Here is a 19,399-nt window from a genome sequence, read left to right on the forward strand (position 1 = left end):
GACGTCATCAAATCTTCGGTTTGCATTTCTGCGTGTAGGAAAGCCACATTACTCCCATCAACCTATCCTAACTAAAAATGTATCTTTTTAAATTTTGGGGTATATTTATTTAATGTCTGATTCATATATTCCAGATTAGTTTCAGGCCAACACTGTGCTACTTTGGCTAAGCCGCAACCAATAGAGGGAGAAATCCGCCCCCTATTGTATGTAACATGGCGGAGGAGTATGGAGGCTCATTCGGATCAGGACTTTTAAAACAGAAATTGACCACATTGAGGGAATCTTCTGAGAATGCTTTACACCGGATTAGCGGATATGCAATACATATGTGACGGATGAGACAAGTCGATCACGAAATCAATCACTTCACTCGCGGCAGGAATACAGATCAGAGAAAGTACAAAATACTACCAGGACAACAAAAACAATTCGGAGATGAACGGGGTAAGTTCATATACTGGATCGCAGCATTAAACAAAAGTATATTTATATTTATATGAAAATAGAAATCTGTGGACGAGGGGGTCGCGGCGTGCCTCTCTGTGTCAATCATTAACGGGATGATTAGAATATTATGGAACGTGTTTTCGGCTGGCCTGCATGTGACTGCCAGGCTCCACCGAACCATGCACAATTGAATGGGACAGTCGAACTAGCGCTATCATCCCAATTATTGATATAGGCACGATCGCGATATGGCATAAGATGTTTATTATGAATTGCTGGTGGAACGATACGGAACCCCATCGGGGTTTCATGAGAAAACGACGACCAGACGGGAGGCCTTTAATAGTAACGATAGCAGACATTATGGGTGTGTTGGAGCAAGATGTCCCCAACCCCGCCCATACACAAGTTTACCAGTCTGGGATGTCACTATGCTCGAAGTTTATAACAACATCAACTTTATTTGAGGTCGAAGGCCGATTAACTCTTATAAGCACGTTAAGAAGATGGTCGGATTAAACCAGAAACCTACAGTGGTCTTTCGTGGTTTATCACGTGTTTATAACTCGACAGTAAACACCTCTACCTTCTATTCGAGCTGTTATCGTTGCTTGCTTCTATTCTTTTAGGGATTTTATATATTTATTATTATTTAGGGCAATATACTGATATATAGATATATATATATATATATATATGAACACTCGTTTGTCGGGTAAAGAAGAGGTCATAATAGGCTGGGATATTGTAATTTGTGGGATAGAGTGATTGTTCTTGCCCACTCACTTGTAATTGATGTTGATGTGATTATTTTTCTTTTCATTCTTTTTCATGTCATTACAACAATAGCTGATCAATAGGCTACACTTTACATTTGTATAGAACAATTTACCTTGACAATGTTACTGACGTGAAATGTTGTATCGTGGGTGCTTGGTGAATTTGGAAAACGTACAAAAGCCATGAAACATGGACTTAAGTTGTCCATTTGTTTCTGCTCACTTTTTTTTGCAGGACATCTTGTGTAACAGTCATTCCATCACGCTGTTAAGCTGTAACAACTCCAGGTCTCCTGGACATAAGGACGAGGATGGTGAGTGGTATGGTGAGATATGGTCTAGTTCTCTTCCGTAACTGATTGATAGTTTTGTTGAGGGTCATTGTTTGGATTTACTACAATGCAACGTTGTTAAAGTCGTGTTCTTACTCTTAAAAAACTAAAGCATGAAATATTCAGAAATATTTAAAAAGATTGCAAAATGCAACTTTGGAGACCTCTCTGTCAACATTATTCAGATTCAAGATAACCAGAGGAAAGAGTGGTATTTTAAACAGAATAGAACATCATATTTGTGGATGTATTCTGTGTATAATTGAGCAGTGGTCATCTGTTCACGTAGAGGAACCAGAATATCCTATCTATTTACTTACAATCATGCATAGTGGGCACGACACATAGTTCCCTGAGGTTTCAGGTTTCACAAACTGCATTATTCAAGCACACCTTCGCAACACCTTATCAACCAATGCTTTCTCTTTATTTGTGTTCAACCTTTAAACTCCTTCAAGGTGAAGTGCGTAAAATTTAGTGGCAGTCTTGAGAAACAGACTTGCCAGAAATTGAATGTAATATTCATGGTATGTTTTTTTTTAGTGTATAATCCCGTGAAAATAGGTAAAAGTAGTTAGTCATTTTTGTTTTTGTTACCTTAGAATGAGCCCTCTATGTCTACAAAGACCTCTTGCACGGAGCCTGCCATGTTACACCACCATTTTTCTACAGTAGCCCTGAAAGGACAAACGGCTCTAGAGAGGATGCGTTATTAATAGCGATCACTTGGTTACTCAATGCCGTCATAGACAATGACATAACATGACATCTCTGGCACCTTTCAGGCCAGTACAGGCCACCGTAGTTCTCCTACGTCATTAGGAAGGGAGAAGTGAGGGGGCTGATATTGATACCTCCCCTCCAGATGCCCCTTAATCCTACACACGGCACCTCTAACTTTAAACACTTCCACCACTCAACTCTGAATCTCTGTTCAATCACACCAGGAAGGAGACTCACGTCCACGAGCTTGAAGAGTTATGACGGCTTCTCAGAGAAGAAGAGCAGCCAGTGTTCCCCGCGCTGGCCGGAGGAGCCGGCTCTGCACCAACAGCACCAGTACCAGCACCACCAGCAGACCCCCTGCCTCCACGCCTGTGCCCCCACGGAGAGATCACTTCCCCTGGGCTACAGTATCTCCCACATGCCCCTCCACAACAACACCTCCACCCTCTCCATCACTACCACCACCAACACTAACCACGCCATCCGGCAGAGGAGAGCGGCCCGGCACAAGGCCAGGGGGAAGAAGGCCACACTCAGAATGTAAGTTAATTATTTTAATGTTAATCAATGTTATTTGGTCATTCATGATCATTTTTCAGTCTTCTTACTGTCCTATACTTTTTGCTGAGATACCCTAAATTCTTGTCAGGGATTAATACAATAAGTCTTACTTTATTAATAATAATAAACCTAATAATCATAGTATTTTCTATTTCTGGGTGCCTTTCATGTTTCAAAAAGTGAACGTGAAAGATTCAATAAACTGGAGGAAACTCTGAACCACAGTAGGAAGTGCAGATAAAGCAGTGCAGCAGTTGATTAGACAATGTGAACAAATCAGGTTTGATGAGAGATTTAAAAGCAGCGACAGAATCTGATTGACAGGACTTCCGGAGGTCATAACCCTAGGAATATATTAAGTAGAGGCCGCATTGACTGATTGATTGCTTCGGCCCATTGCTGCGAAACGTCAATGTTGTCGCCATATCGGTCAGCCTGAAAATAAATACCATACTAATGTTAATCCCCCGTGTACTAATGTACACGGGGAGGCTGCGTCTTCTCTGGGTAAAACACACTATAACGGTATACATACACGTACACTATAACGGTATGCTTAAGTCCCTGGTCACCCAAACCTGTAACTTGTTTCAATTGATGTTTGTCTTAGCGGGAGTTGGCATCCAGTGGTTAAAGTCAATCCTCTTGTTCCGAGGCGTCGTTATCCCAGTCCCACACCCTGTGCACACTATGCCTTCTAAACGGCTGGCTTAATGGACCCCTTTTTACTGAGTCATCATCGTAGGATGAGCACAGTGTCCCTCGTACCACTATATAGATTAGCTTTTTTATATGTACCAGGTCACAGGTGGTAGACTTAACGAGTGAATATAAGTGTTATACCCGTGCTCTGGTACAGGAAAGTAGCAGAACCGTAATATGTGTTAGTGACGCCTGAGACAAACAGTGTCGGGACGAATTTAACAAAGGGTTTACTATCTTCTTCCTGGTTGTTCAGTCACATTCAGAAACGCTTGGACGTGCCGTTAATAGGCGGCCCACTTCTGACACTCGCCTGCCCAACGGTTAGACCCGGTTGGACCAGGTAGATGTCAATCAAACTGCTCGTATCATATTACCGCCACGCCCACTAAAATCTGTCAATCTGCTCTCATGAGCAAATATAGCAGTTTGATTGAAAGAAAAAAATATTTATTAATGGATGACATATAACATCTGCCAATTTGAACTTTGAATTTAATTAACACATTTCCCTGTTTGGGTGATCAGGGACTGGAACAATAGAAACAATAGTGTGTAATAATGACTTATTGGGTCCTCTTTCTTATAACAGAGCGGATAGGAACTCCCAGAACAGGAGGGTCACTGACTACTTCCCCATCAGACGCAGCTCACGGAAGAGCAAAGCAGAGCTCAAGGTGAGAAGAGTTGAATATAGTCTTTTAATATGAAATATGAACATATTTAGTATCCATCTACATTGTGCCTGTTCTACTTTTGAGCTCGTGTTTGTGATTATAGGTTGTAATTACAGATTGTGGCTTTCTGTATGTGCACATGCGTGTGCGTGTCTTGACATCAAGCTGTGTGTGTGTGTGTGTGCATAGATTGAAATTAATCTGTTTTGTTGTAACCTGTTTTTAATGGTGCGTCTCATGTCATGGGCAGTTTGAGGAGAAGAGGCACATCGATGACCTCATCACAAACGGTATCGAAGAAGGAATGGAGGTATGTTGTTTTTGTTTTTAGGGTGACACACAACATAAATTATCCAATATCTTGCTATTGGAATACATTGTATTGCTCCCGTGGATGTTGGGACTATTTATTTGGAAGCGTGACTGACCAACATTCAGCCCTGTTGTCTGGGAATCTCCTCTGAAAATTTTTAGCATGATGCCCTGTTAACCCACGATAGGAAGGGCTGTTTCAGATTCTCTGTTTCCTTTTATTCTTTCACGTTGTATACATTTTATATTATCTTTGACTGAAAGTCTATCGTGTATAGTGGGAGGTGTGTTGGTGTTAAAGGTTGACCCCCAGCCAAAGGGCTCCAAGTAAAATTCCCAACCGCCAAAGACCAGGCACCTGCTCCTTAATGCCATATATCTAAATTTAATGTAATTCGCTTTGGATAAAAGCAAAATTTAAGTGACGAAATGGTAGTAACTGGTTGAAATGTACTGTCTTTATAACTATAGACTACCACTAATACAAGAAGAGTTAAATGATAACAATTTTGTTGTTGTGTTGTGCGTCACGGTGCTCCATGTTGACCTGTGTTGTGTTGTGCATCATGGTGCTCCGTATGGACCTGTATTGTGTTGTGCTACACTGTGCTCCATGTTGACCTGTGTTGTGTTGTGCGTCATGGTGTGAACTGTGCTCCGTATGGACCTGTATTGTGTTGTGCTTCACTGTGCTCCATGTTGACCTGCATTGTGTGTCCCGGGTCCCCAGGTGCAGCAGATCGAGGAGAAGGGCCGGGGGGTGTTCTCCACGCGGGGCTTCCAGAAGGGGGAGTACGTGGTGGAGTACCACGGAGACCTGCTGCTGATCCCCGACGCCAAGAGGAGGGAGGCCGAGTACTCCCAGAACCCCGCCACCGGCTGCTACATGTACTACTTCCAGTACCTCGACAAGACTTACTGGTAACTGGTTTCTACATTGTGTTGGTCACGCTGAAATATGATCGACCCCAGGAAGGACGGCTGCTGCTTTGCAAAAGCTAACGGGGATCTAAATAAAAACACAAAAATGCTCTACACCACAATGGTTTATTTCTATTTTTGTACCAGCTTCAAGGGGCTGGAGTTAAGGTTTGAGAAGAAAGAGATAGCAGAAAACAACCCAAAATAAACTCCCCTTGTCTCTCTGTCTGCTCAACCCTTCTCTACTTCTCTACTCCATTGAGAAGTGTTGCATTAAGAACCCTTGGTGGATACGTGATAACGCTTTGTGTGCGAATGTCCCTGCCTGGGAAGATGGATTCCCTTAACCAATAGGGGAAGAGCTGCTGAGATGTCTAAAATCGTAATCGTCTCGTGCAGAGGCAGAGCCGCGGGCCAAGAGAACAGATCATTTCAGAGCGCATTTCACTGGAGTGGACGGATGGCTTTGGAACAGAGTACACTCAAATTATAGCTTACATTCTACCAAAAGAGCACTTTTGGCTTGCTGCTATAACACCAAACAATGATGTGATACTACACACAGTGAGTTGCACAAATGGACAAGTTTCCGCGACAATACCCAAGAAAGTATTTAAATTAGCCCGGCACTTTGGGTTTAAATGACGTACTGTCAGAGGGCAACACTTTGCCTTCATGAGCGTCGTCATCATCGGGACGTGAGCATTATTTCATATCCGATGGCTTTTCCAGTGTTTACAGACCGCCTTAAGAGAGATCCCCCACACACTGAAATTGGCAGTTTCAGAGGTGATAAATCGCATGACTAAAAGATGCTCCTGAAGTTCCCTACCATCAATATTATATTGATTGAGTTTTGTATAGTTAAATTCCAAATGTACTTATAATAACGGCAAGGCAACTTAATTTACGTAGCACTTTTCATACGCGAGACAGATTCAAAGTGCTTCACATAGAAACATTGTCATCAAATAAAATAAATAAGAAAATATTTCTAATTATTATTTTTTCGCTTATTTTATAATAATCCTATTAATGATAAGGGTTTACACCATGTCATTGAAGTTCCTTTAATTTCTTTCCCCTCAGTGTGGACGCCACTAAGGAGACGGGGCGGATGGGCCGGCTGCTGAACCACAGCAAGACGGGGAACTGCCAGACCAAACTGCACGACATCAACGGCGTGCCCCACCTCATCCTGGTGGCGTCGCGGGACATCGACGACGGCGAGGAGCTGCTCTACGACTACGGCGACCGCAGCAAGGAGTCCATCGCCGCCCACCCCTGGCTCAAGTACTGACCGGCGGGGTAGGGAGCGAGGGGAAACGCATGGAGGTGATCCGTTAAAAGGGAAAAAATCGAACATTGGTATTCTGCGTTAGCGACCATTCAAATGCCTTAGTAGAGAATAATTAGTACCTTTTGTGAGGAGTTTGGGGGTTGGTGATAGTCTCTGAGGGAGGGGGTGGGAGACTTGCTGAAGTTTAATGAGGTACATCTGCTTTCTACAACCTTTCACTTTGTATTTTATTTTCTGTATGATAGATGCTAGTTTTTTTTGCCGCGCTTTAATTTTGTACAGTTTGTATTACGACTCTATATCCAGTGATCCCAGAGCATGCGGACAGCCAGGTACTTCTTGTTTAGCATTTTCTATCCCCCTTTCTCTTACTTAAGTTTATATTTACTCCGCCATAAAGCTTTTAATGAAAGAAAAGAAAGAAAAGTGCAATTCCAGTCTGTTTTCAGCCAGTGGGACTGTCACTTTGAGTAACTGTATAGTGTAACTGTTTTTCTTTTAGATATTAACAAATATATGTACGTATATATACGACAACACTGTCAAATGTTCACTACTTAATGGTGGACAAGACAGAAGGTCATTATTACTTTTAGAAGATAAAAATATATATTTATTCAAATCACACATTTCTTTTGTTAGGCATAAATTATGCACTTAATCATGATGACAATGATTATAGAGCCCCTCTCTGTAAAGGCTTTTATTCCTTCGCTTGTTTGTATAAAAAAAACTACAATCTCGATTGTGACTGAATAAGGCTTAATTGTATTATTTGGTACAAACTCCATTACTTTGATCGGTTGGTGATTTGTTTTGTACTAATGATTTTAATTTATCACTTTACACTCATGCGCATAATTGTATTCTCAAGCAATATCGACGCCCACAAAACCAACGGTTTGTTCGTCCTCCTACTTCCAACTGTACATTTTTTTGAATTTGCATTGAAACCTTTCTTATTGTTTTATATTTAAATAATAGACACATATCCGTCTCAGAGGTGGGAGTAGGTTCTGAAGTAGCAGACACACACATTTCACCTCCCCAGCAGTACACGTCTGTTCACTCCACGGTAGACTCAGATCGCTCATGTGTGTTTGACGTCAGAGGTCCATGCCATCTTAAGCAGCATTATGAAATGCTTCGCATTGGAAGCTATTTCGATTTGTATGCGAGAATTTGAATTGATGTCCAAAAAAATCCTCATTTCATCTGTTGGAGTCAGTTGATGATGAAACAATTTGGTTAATATTATTTTGTTATAAATGTCACAAGTGTTTGCATGGGGCAAAATTAGGTTTTGATTATCTCAAAGGAAACGTGCTACAAATTGCCATATTCAGGAACATTTACATTTTGGTCAAATTCAAGCCATTTCATGTTAAAAGACTCCAGGAATACTGGTATTACAATATATATACCGACTTAATTATTTTTTTAGAACACAAAATGTAATTACTTCTCTACTATCCCTACCTAACTATCTAATTAGGGTGTTTTTTTTTACACATAATATATTTTCTCTCATCTTAAAACACACTGTTACCATTTTAATCCTTTTAACTTGTGTATAATATGCAATAAAACTGAAGTGGAACTCTGTTACGGGAGGGGGGGGGATAAAATGTTGGCTGTTGTAGTGTTAAAATGAATCTAAATAAACATGTTTTATGCCAAACACAAGATGTATGTCTAATTCACGTCGATGAGGTGGAAGGCGTATTTAACTATGGGACAGCCGAAATAGTTGAAACATTTCTGTGGCCCTTTAAAAATATTGCAAGATGATTTTATATGTACGTTTATGAATTAAACATTGAAGTATGGAGCATTTGAACCCTTTATCACTGATTTAACTTATATCACTGATTCACATAACAAATTTGGGAGCTCAGAATCGTCAACATTATCGCATATTACCAATGAATTAATGACACAATTAAATATACTTATTTTATTGCATATACATATTCAACTGGGCAGCCTAAGTAACCATCGGGAGATATTCTCACATTTCCATTCAGCTTCAGTATGCATTCAGAAACAATTCCCATAATGGCTTCACTAGTTCCGGTTCTATAGTACATAAGATGATAGCTCATCGATTGAAACAATGGGTGAAGGACTTTTTTACGTGAATGTCAAAACTAAACCTCACTTTATTATTATGGGCGTGACTACTTACTGGGAAATAGTTTTTTAGCCACGTCAAAATGTCCAAATGTAGCGGCTAGGCTAATTTGCAACGTTTTGAACACAGCCTTTTCTGATTAAAGTGTGATTCTTTCAATATGATCATGTTCATGTTCTTACAAACGGCGGGCCAACTAAGTTGCTGGTGAGGAGGGAGTTGCCTAAACTAACCCTAAAAACTCGCTTTAAAATAAATATATAGGAAACCATAGTCCTCTGTCATATGAAAATGTTAATGTAAAATATGCTTATAAGAAACAAGTGTTGACGTAAAAAAAAAAAATTCACTTCATTAATTGTCAGGGTGGGAAGAAATGTACATGGGATAATTTTGTATATGAATTCGTATATTAGTCAGTTTTAAATAGTGTTAGTCTTCATTGACATGATAATGTAAACTTTTTTTTTTTTTATTACAAAATTACCTATTGCTGTTATAAAAGAAAATGTGTTCCAGTCATCGGACAGAATATTGTAATATCCAGTTTTGTGTGAATAATATAATTGGGAGATCATTAAAACTATTGCTTTAAATAATCAGAGCAACAGCACATGCCTGTGGCTTTGTAATGGCACAGTGTAGCATCGCAAATGACTATGACTATCACATTCAAAGCTAATGATGGAATTATTCTCGGCTGGTAAATGTTGAGACAAAAATAAATAAGTTCTGGGTTCCGCAACATGCTTGTTTCCCCCAATTTAGTGCTCACAAACTCTCATCTGTTGAGTCTGTTAAAGTCTCAACTCCCTCCTTCGGATTTAAGGAATCTTATTGTGCGTACATGCGTACATGTCTTCTTATATTAATTCTCTCAGTTCCACACGTTTGATCACATTCTCAAAATGACCCTCGTTGGATAAGCTCCTTCTTTGCTGATCCCATCCCTCCAACCATCCAGCAATTCCATCTATCATCTAGTCGCAAGCAGAACACAGCAATGCCTTTTAGTGATGACAGGAAGTCCTTTTTGTTTTAGGGGGAGCTTTCCCATGAAGCCTTCTTTGGGGGAACTGAACGCGCAGTCAATGCTAGCGGTTAGAGCGCAGCTGGCTGCTAAAGGTGAATAAGGCCCGTGGGGTCTTCAGATGGGACTATATGTGCTGCAGAGCCTCCTGGGCCTGCTCTGTGTATGTGTCTCCTGGCCCACCCCAAGGCCCGACCCCGACTGTGACGCCGCCATCACCGTCAAAATGGCTGCCACGGCGCTGCTTGTCGCGCGAGAAGAAGCTAAACCTGTAGAGAGGGAGGAAGAAGAGGTAATTATACAAAGATAAACTGAAATGACTGACATGATTTAAGTCTGTTGATCAATTTGTTATGAAATTGTGATCTCCTTTTAAATGTTTTATGTTATGTAATATCAGTTATTTTAAGATTATGGCAATAAGTATTAATCCTGCGTTTTCTTAGAAAACAACAGAGATATTGACTACTTATTAGAATCATTCATCGCTAATTTTAGTGTATTATTCTCAGTATGCTCAGAGCAAGAGGTCTACGTAAGAGGGAAGTTAATTATATCAGTTAGGGACACAGAGTGGACAGGACAGGAAAGGCATTCACGTGTATTCTGATTGGCCAATTCCTCTTGCTTGATTGTAAAAGTCCCCAACGATTAGCCAATCAGAATACAAGGGAAGAGAAAGTGAGAAGTAGTCTAGGCCCAGGACAGACAAGCATGCCGCAACGCAGGTCATTAGTGGAGAAAATCTAGAGACATGAAGGCCAACCAATGGGCATGGTCGTACAAGTGACATGAGGCGTCTGATTGGCTGTAAAGTGGGATCGTCCGGGATTAAACCCGCCGCCACCATCGGCATAATAGCGGTGAAGATCCTGTTACGAGACACATAGAGGTAAGGGCAGAAAGACACAAAGAGACATGAGGAATAGGGGAAAACACAGGAGGAGACACAGAGTGGATGAGGAGCCGGAGCAAAGATAGAAAGACTGAAGTGGACTTCTCCTCTCACGACACTCACACTCCTTCTAAAGCACAATAAACCATGAAGTTCTGTCTTCCTTATTTCCACTTCTGTTCTTAAAATAAATGTAGATAATGAAAATGCTACTTCCTAAAACTACAACTTGGGAAATTACAGATACACTGGCGGGCCAAACTGGTTGAAGGGGCATCTCTTACAACATACCCGTGCATACATTTTCTACATATACAAACACTGAAGGAATGACAGGTCGATCATACGCGGTTGGTTCTGCACATAGTCATGGGTTTTGGTGCCAACGATAACCGCTTATAAACAAATTCGAAGTAGGTGAAGAGACAGTCTGTGAAAGGCTTGCAGCTTTCAGAAGCTCCACGGGTGGTTAAGAAGGATTTTTGTCCACATGCCACACGCAGAAACCATGCTCCAAGTTACTGCCAACGCTAGATTTTCAACGATCCTCCGTTTAAATTTCCAATTAAGTGCCTTTCTTCATTAACCCATCAACTAGTATAATGTTTTGTCTATAATGTAGTTATGTATTTGTGCGATGAATACCAAAGCCAACACTGATCTTTATAATGAATGGTTATGTCAGCCCTGGTTAATAAGCCATAGCATGCAGTGTTTTGAGGCTCTGGGGAACATCTGGGGATTAATGGGAATAACATATCAAAAACACCACACGGTCAGTATGTTACCGTTAGTTTACAAAACGTGTAATAATAAAATCGAATAATATACTGTATAAATGTGCTTTTTCACTGAAGAATGAAAACAATTATCCTAAATAACCACGTCCCTTAATATAGTGTACATAATATATGTAAAAGTATATAAAGATTTATCTAAGGCCGTACATTTTTAAATACTTTTATATACTTGTATTCCTATTCTTATACAAATAATAAGGATTACACAATATTAGTGTGACTCCAGATATTAGGGTGTGTGTGTGTGGCGTGCATTTGTGTGCCTGCATGTGTGTGTGTGTGTGTGTGTGTGTGTGTGTGTGTGTGTGTGTGTGTGTGTGTGTGTGTGTGTGTGTGTGTGTGTGTGCCTGCATGCGTGTGTGCCTGCGTGCTTGTGTGCCTGCGTGCGTGTGTGGGTCTGCATGTTTACATGTGTGCGTGTGTGTGTGTGTGTGTGTGTGTGTGTGTGTGTGTGTCCACAGGTAGAACATACAGGCGTTTGATTCCCGACTCCGGCTGAGGGGTGGAGCGGCCGCGACCTCGGGGCTCAGGAGAAGGGGAGGGGGACGAGGTCATCTCCTCATCATCAGCCTCTTCGCTGCAAAGAGAGACGACACCGTCACCTGGCGTCCCTTCTGAACTCACCATCAGTTTGGCATCTAACAACCTGGCAAACAGGCTACATATGTCGGAGGATCTCTTGAAGTTCTGTTTGACCTATTTGTCGGTTATACATTTAATCAATGTTTTCTCGGTCTATGTTTCAATGTTTTCGTTTTTTGTAGTGCTTTGGTAAACCATCGCCCCTCTGGGATTAACATTAATACTAGGGTAATCCAGATTCCTGTGGGCTCCATCGGGGTCCTACCTCTTGTAGTAAGCGAGCTCCTCCTGCAGCAGGAACACCTTGGCCTTGAGCTCGTTCCTCGCGTGGAGGACGTCCCGAAGCTCCTGCAGGGTGAAGCGCGGCCGGTTGGGGTCCTTCTGGTCCAGGCCCGCCGCCTCCTCCTCCCCCTGAGCCTCCTGCGGGGACACAGAACAACATGGAGGGAAGGAAGGAAGCAGGGGAGGGGAGGGTGGATGGACGCGTGCAAGGAGGGATGGAATGGACAGCATGAAAGGAGGGTGGAGGGAGGAAGGTGTCAAGGGAGGATAAGGGAGGAAAGGAGGATGACAGAAGCATGGATGCATGGAAGGTGTGATGGATGGACGGAAGGATAGGATGGAAATAAAGAACGGATATAAAGAAGGGTAGAAGCAGAGGAAGGCCAGGTGGTCAGACGGAAAGGAGGGAAGGAAGGAGAGGAAGGATGGAAGGGGCAGAGAGAGAGGATACCTTTGTGAAATATTCGAACACAGCAGGCATGTCCTCATGGTACATCGCCTCCTGGTGGTAAACGGGTGAACTTCGGGTCAGACTTGGGGGTCCCTTTCCAAATACCAACGAAACGCACCCTAGACGTGTCTCTACTGACCGTAATTCACTTCTACTGACAGCAAGAATTTATCTCAAAAATTCAGTTGTACAATCGTATTCACACTAGGAATCAAATTTGCGGAACAAATGTGATTTCACTGTTCAACTTCTGACCTATTTTTTGAATACACATCTGCTTCACAAATCTAATTCACTGCACAAATTGAATTTGACTGTGTTCATCCATTTAATAGTACAAATCCAATCCACTGTAAAGGTCTAAGGCTGTGCACTCTTATGAAGCACATACCCGAGTAGACCATTCAAAAAAAATGCCACAAACAACCATAATTGTTATACGATACTGCACAAAAATAGCTACCACAGTCATAACAATTATATATTCTATGCAATACATTCATCTACAGTGCCACACGCACAGTCCGGGATCAGACATAAAGTCCCATGCTGTTAAAAGGCCAACCCTCTGTAAAAGGCCCTATATATAGAAGTGCCTTTCCATGGGTGAAGCTTGACCCCCTTTGACCCAGTTGGCGAAGCGAAAAACAAACCACAGCCAGGTTAGTCCTCACAAACACACCCATGCTGCCTACGAAACTAATCGCAGGCCTTATTGTTAAGTAGACAAAAAAAAAAAAAAAAAATTCAAAAGAAAGCTTTTTGAAGGGCAGGGTGTTCCTGGAGGCGGGGTCTGTAAATTGAGCAATTGGAGAACTCAAGCTCTGCCAGCACTAGAACACTTTCAGAAAGTGTCACACACCATATAGACCGGCACCATAGAAACCGAAATAAAAACCCCTGATGAAAGCTTCACCATTTTCGCACCATTTTGTTTTCTTTGGTGGACTATATCGTAACAAAACAGGGAATAAGCCATAACTCCACCCCTTGCAATCCTGATTTCCGGCCCAGGCTCTGTGCCGTCTCCCTCAGAAAGCTCTGCTATACATGCTCACTGCTGGACTCAAGATTAGTAATTGACCAAATGCTTTAATACAGAGTGACAGGTAGGCTGCAGACATTAGGGGGGTTCAAACCCCCAGACAAACACCCGTACCACGACTCAACCACCCTGCCACACCATGTCATGCCATATCACCACACACATCAAGACCAGAGGGTTAGCCAGACCACGGCACTCTTCACACCAAACCCCCACTGTCCCACACCACACGCCCCCGTCCTGCCACGGACACGGCAGCTTTACCCAGAGCAACACCGCCTCTTCCTCCTCCTCCCCCCCCTCCTCCTCCTCGCCTCCCTCCTGACTCCCGGGGCTCAGGGAGACACAGACGGGTCGAGGGGAGTGCGGGTACCCCCCCACCACCGCCAGCATGGGGGTCTGGGGGTCTTCGTCTCTGGGTGGGTGTAACAAGGCCAGAGCCCTCAGCCCGGCTCAGCACAGCAGGGTGAGCCGCGCGCTAGTGGAGAGCACAAGGTACACAGTGTGAGTGGTGAGGAGGTGGAACTAAGGAGCTGGAAACGCAGCGTTCTGCCCCATGAGGGCTAGCGTGGAGCTGGCCCTGGGAACTAGGGAGACGTCCGTGGGAAAGGAGAGAGGTTCCCACGTGGGATTTATACAGAACATGTTAGAGATGGGGGAATATGGAGGGAGGTGTAAACAAATGGGAACCACTAGTTCTCTTTGCCTTCTCATTCCTCGTGTCTGAAAGCACGGTAGCGATCGGGTTGTTTGGGGGGCCAGGGATTGTATTATCGGGGTACAATTCCAACAGGACCCCATGCGACCAGACTCTAGGCTATGTCCAGAGTCGATACACTAGCATCAGTAACAGAAATAGCCGTCAAAGTTCACAGATACAGAAAAACCCTTACAGAAGAAAATAAAATACACAGAAGAAGTCGGCACAAAGATCGGCACATTGCAACCGGTATAACCTTTTCCATTAATATAATTCATAATTGTCTGCTGAAACAAAATTACAACTAATTAATTTGTCTGCTGAAAGTTCCATTGCAACCACATGTATAAATAATAACTACATTATAAGGATCCAATAATAAAATCCCTCTTTCTATCGCATCATTAAACACGGATTCACAAAAGCCACCCAACGCGTGGGATTAAACAGAACTCCCTCCCACCAGAGGGGACACCAGTGTGCGTTGCCCCCCCGCCCCCCCCCAGTTTTGGTTACCTGCGTTGGCGAGAGAGACGGCCGCTCCTCCTCTGCCTCGGCGCCGGGGCCGACCCCTTGCAGTCGCTCCCTCAAACGTGTCACTTCCTGTCGCAGCGCGCCCACTTCCTGTCCCCGCGCCTGTGCGCCGGCCTCCAGCTCCACCTTCTGCTCGATGAGCGCCTTCCCCTGGGCCTCCACCACGGAGATCTTGTGGCGCAGGTCGTGGTTGATCTTCATCAGCCGGTTCTGCTGCTGCTGGAGCTGAGGGGCGTGAGGAAGAGGAAGGGCGGATGTCAGCAGAGAGAGAGGAGGAGGAGGATACGACGGCGTATGAGATGGATGATGACGATTACATAAGTTTGATCCTACTTATCTTATGTTGAGTGATCAAATAATGGTATTCATTACATTTTTTAATGGATTTAAACCTTCATTTTCCACTGCTGTCTTTATCATTGTTAAAATTAACAGTGATTCATTTGTCATCACTGTTGACAAATTAAAGACTTTTCCAAGGAGTTTGCGGACCTTGGAAGTGTCAGGTGATCAAAAAGGCGGGAAATCTCATTTGAACCAAAGTGAAAATGTGAATTAAGTCACTATTTGAGACTGTGGATAAAATCATTCTGGATATATCTATGTACGGATTGGTGACCGAACGTGAACAGGCTCTCACCGCTTCACACGTCCTCGTTCTTCAGGGTCAGCTCGCGGTCCTTGGCGCGGATCTCGTCCCGCTGCTTGTCCACCACCTCCTTCAGCTTCTTCATCACCTGCCTCTCCCGCTCCGTCATACCTGCACACCGCCGAGGAAGAGGGGGGAGGGGTCAGGTGGACCTCAGGGTCACCAGGCAGCCACAAGGGGAAGTCCGTGAAAGAGGACATTTGTTTCTTTTTGGGACCGCTCTGAAAAGATATGTGATCTTATTATCTGCTTATTCTGCTTAAAAGCGTTAAATAGTATGATACAACACTAGGGGGGAGGGCGAGGAGCTAGTGTTGAGGGCAGGGGTCCTCAACCACCGAGCCGCTGCCCGGTAATGGCCCGCGGAGACTTAGACATACTGTTAGCAGACGATGAACATGCTCATCTTTAAGTTATCATCGGCTTGATGTTTACACAGTATATCACAGTTGTGTTGTTCGGACTGTTATTGTCTATTAATGAAACTCTGTTGTATTATTAATAATGATTTTCGTCCCCAATAGCGGGCCTTGAAAATGTTTAAAATATGCATACTGATCCTAGGGTGTTTAGACTCTGACTCTAAATGTTGTTCGTTCAATTCCCCACAGCCACCCATCGGCATCCTAGAGCCATATGCCCTTACTTGCTTCCTGCTCTTTACTAAAGTGAATATAAGTGAATAATGTAAGTAAGTAAGTAAGTAAGTAAGTAAGTAAGTAAGTAAGTTGTTTCGTATTCAAGCTTCCTCAAAACGACTAAATAGGAAATGCAAAGATTTCCCCGGCATGTATTTGAGTCATTCATCCTTGGTTTCTAAAACAAACACACCTCATCCATCGCACCCAGGCTCATACAGAAACATCAGACTAAAATAAACCATGATTCACTGCCAGGGTCACAACAGAGGGAGGGCCGACTCTGTGTAAAGACAGCACAGATCAAAGCGTCTAAACTGACTCTTTCTGCCTTCTCAGTTCCCCACTTTATATTCACCTGCTCTCCTCATTTAAAGGACTAAGATACACTCTGAAGGTTGGAAACAACATCCATCCGGCAGGTGCACTGCGGCTACAGACGACAGTGTGTCCATGTTGTGTGGGTTTGTGTGTGGGCGGGGGGAGAGAGACAGAGATTAAAGGAGAGAGACTGTGGTCCCTCTGTGTCATCACGTCACAGAGCATCTATCAGGGCGATAGAGAGACCAGCCAGCACCAGAGAAGGCCTGCTTTGTTTGCCTTTGTAGTGCGTGTTAACAAGAGAACGTCACTGACTGATAGACTACAGATAAATAGATAAATAGATAGACAGACAGAGAGACAGACCAGATAGACAAACTGATATATAGATAGATAGATTGATTGATAGTGACAGACTTCTTAGACATAAACCCCAATCATTGTGATTCAGAGTGTTCTAAACACTCGGAATGAATCTGAATGTGCATCTAAACTTTAGATGCACACACTAAAACAAGTCGGTTAGGTGAATAGAGTTGTTTTCTGGAGCATAACACGGTAAAGGATGCCTAACCTTGATCACGTCACAGTGCCCCTAAAAACTGCTGATTCACTAAATACAAGCAGTATTGGTTCAGTATTTACCACCTTATTGTGTGTAAATAAAAAAAAAACTGTACTGGGAATATGAACCATAGCCTTTTATGAGCCATAACCAGATTGAACACGTGCATGTTAACATACAAAATCATAGAGAAAAACAATTTATCCTTTTAAGGTTGCTGAAAGCAGAACCAAAAGGTTTTGAATCTGCTCATAACGGTTTAAAACCTTCATTAATGTGTGGCAACCAAGATGGTCGCCATGATCCGCTACACATGGGAGAGTGGATCTTCCTCACCTTCATGTCTCTGCAAGTCCTCCTCGCTCAGGGGGTCTTTGATGGACCGGTTGCTGAGGAGGGATTGGTTCTCCTCCTGTAGCTGGGCTATCTGGGTGAGGAGGTCCTGGTGCCTCTCCTCTCCACACATCCTCCACCAGCTCCAGCTCCTAGTAGTGGTACACATGTGCACCAAAACGCACACACACACTCTTTAAATGTGTGGAGCTTGAACCTCAGCCCGCAAGCAAATCAAGCAGAAAACATCTTTCCTTAGAGCAAATAAAGTGTAAAGAAAGTTGAAGAAAGTTAGTGTCTCCTTATTTGCTTCATGTCATAATCCAAGTTGTGGTCGTTCATTCATTACTATTTAGTACTAATTTAGTCATTAGCATTGATTGAATCTAGTTATAATTCCTTTATATGATAGAAGTAAATTAGGGGCAGGTAGGGGTTAGCGTGTCTTGCTCATGGAGGGCCACTGGTGGGCTGCAGACATTGGTGCTCAAACCAGATCCTAGTAGTCTGGAATCAAACCAAATTTCTCCCCACCCTTCAGTTACATTGCATACAGTGTGTCATAACAAATATTTCTACCTCTTCAGAATCCTTATCTTCTGCAAGTCACAAGACACACACACACCACACACACAAACACACACACACACACACGCACACACACACACACACACACACACACACACACTCACAGTATGTCAGACCTAGACTCGTCACTGTCACGAGAGAGCCATTCTGAATTCATAGGATGGCCATCGGAAAATCTCACAACACTCGTCAGGTCTTCGGATCTGACGTGGGATGGTGAGGATCAAAACCAATTGTTGATGGTCATCAACTACTTGCGGCGAGTCGACTCTTCGGGATTAACCCACGCGACAATGTTGACATATTCTCTGATTCGGTGTCTACAACTAATTTTGAATGTATATCAAGCACTAAATACAAATCACGGATGTGTATTTCCATAGCAAGCGAGATGCAGACGTCTGCACTGGCATGTCAACCTACAGCCACATATAAAAACACTGATTTGACCCATCAAAAAACATTGACCAATGAATACCTTTTGTGCTTTTTCTCCTTCTTCCATGCGATCCATCCGTTCTAGGCGAGAGTTTGTCCAGCTCCAGACGAGTTCCCTCGGTCTCTGGACTGAGGCTGTTGCGGCTCAACCATCACTTCCAGGATCTCCAGTACACGAACCACTTTGGGCATCAGTCTGGACGAGAGCCTCGCAGCCATACTGGTCAAATGATCCTGCTCGAACATCCTGGCCTACACCACTTGCCGTCTATGGTTCATAACGTCATGACCGTCAGGTCGGCCACATTCTTCTCCAGATGGCCGACCCAAAGTCCTCCATGGCGGCTATTCTGTTGCTGGTTTTATATGTTGTTTGTGGTCCTCCGCTTGGGTCGCTTCTCCCGCAGTCCTTCCCGGGTTCCTATTTGGTTCCCAGCTAACGCAACTACACAAACTTCCTTCACCATAAAACTGTTGACTTGCAATTCCTTCTTCTAAACTGCCTTTTCGTATTCAGCAGGCTGTTCAAAATCTTGGCAGTAACCCATTTATTATCCATTTTGTTTTTTGACTTCTTCGAGAGTAGAACTTTGTCCTAGTCGGGATATCGCGATCGCCGGCTATGTTCCATCGTCCTGCCGGAGATTCGCTTGT

The 19,399-nt window shown here is 43.3% G+C and overlaps 1 protein-coding gene and 1 pseudogene across 2 annotated transcripts; one reads left to right on the plus strand and one right to left on the minus strand.

Annotated features, from left to right (window-relative positions):
• The first annotated feature begins 6 nt into the window (after positions 1 to 6).
• On the plus strand, positions 7 to 9,132 carry LOC130372445 (N-lysine methyltransferase KMT5A-A-like). Of its 2 annotated transcripts, none has more exons than XM_056578449.1 (7): positions 7 to 447; positions 1,465 to 1,543; positions 2,509 to 2,827; positions 4,143 to 4,227; positions 4,478 to 4,537; positions 5,270 to 5,460; positions 6,550 to 9,117. In XM_056578449.1, exons 1-7 carry the CDS (start codon positions 439 to 441, stop codon positions 6,758 to 6,760), a joined length of 954 nt encoding a protein of 317 aa, XP_056434424.1. In that variant the 5' UTR covers positions 7 to 438; the 3' UTR covers positions 6,761 to 9,117. The 2 variants fall into 2 exon arrangements, with proteins under 2 accessions (XP_056434424.1, XP_056434423.1); XM_056578448.1 differs by having other exon boundaries at positions 26 to 447; positions 1,465 to 1,555; positions 6,550 to 9,132.
• Positions 9,133 to 10,105: 973 nt separating this feature from the next.
• On the minus strand, positions 10,106 to 19,085 carry LOC130372444 (RILP-like protein 1; annotated as a pseudogene).
• Positions 19,086 to 19,399: the final 314 nt, after the last annotated feature.

Source organism: Gadus chalcogrammus, chromosome 19 (assembly GCF_026213295.1).
Source record: "Gadus chalcogrammus isolate NIFS_2021 chromosome 19, NIFS_Gcha_1.0, whole genome shotgun sequence".
NCBI classification, from domain to species: domain Eukaryota; kingdom Metazoa; phylum Chordata; class Actinopteri; order Gadiformes; family Gadidae; genus Gadus; species Gadus chalcogrammus.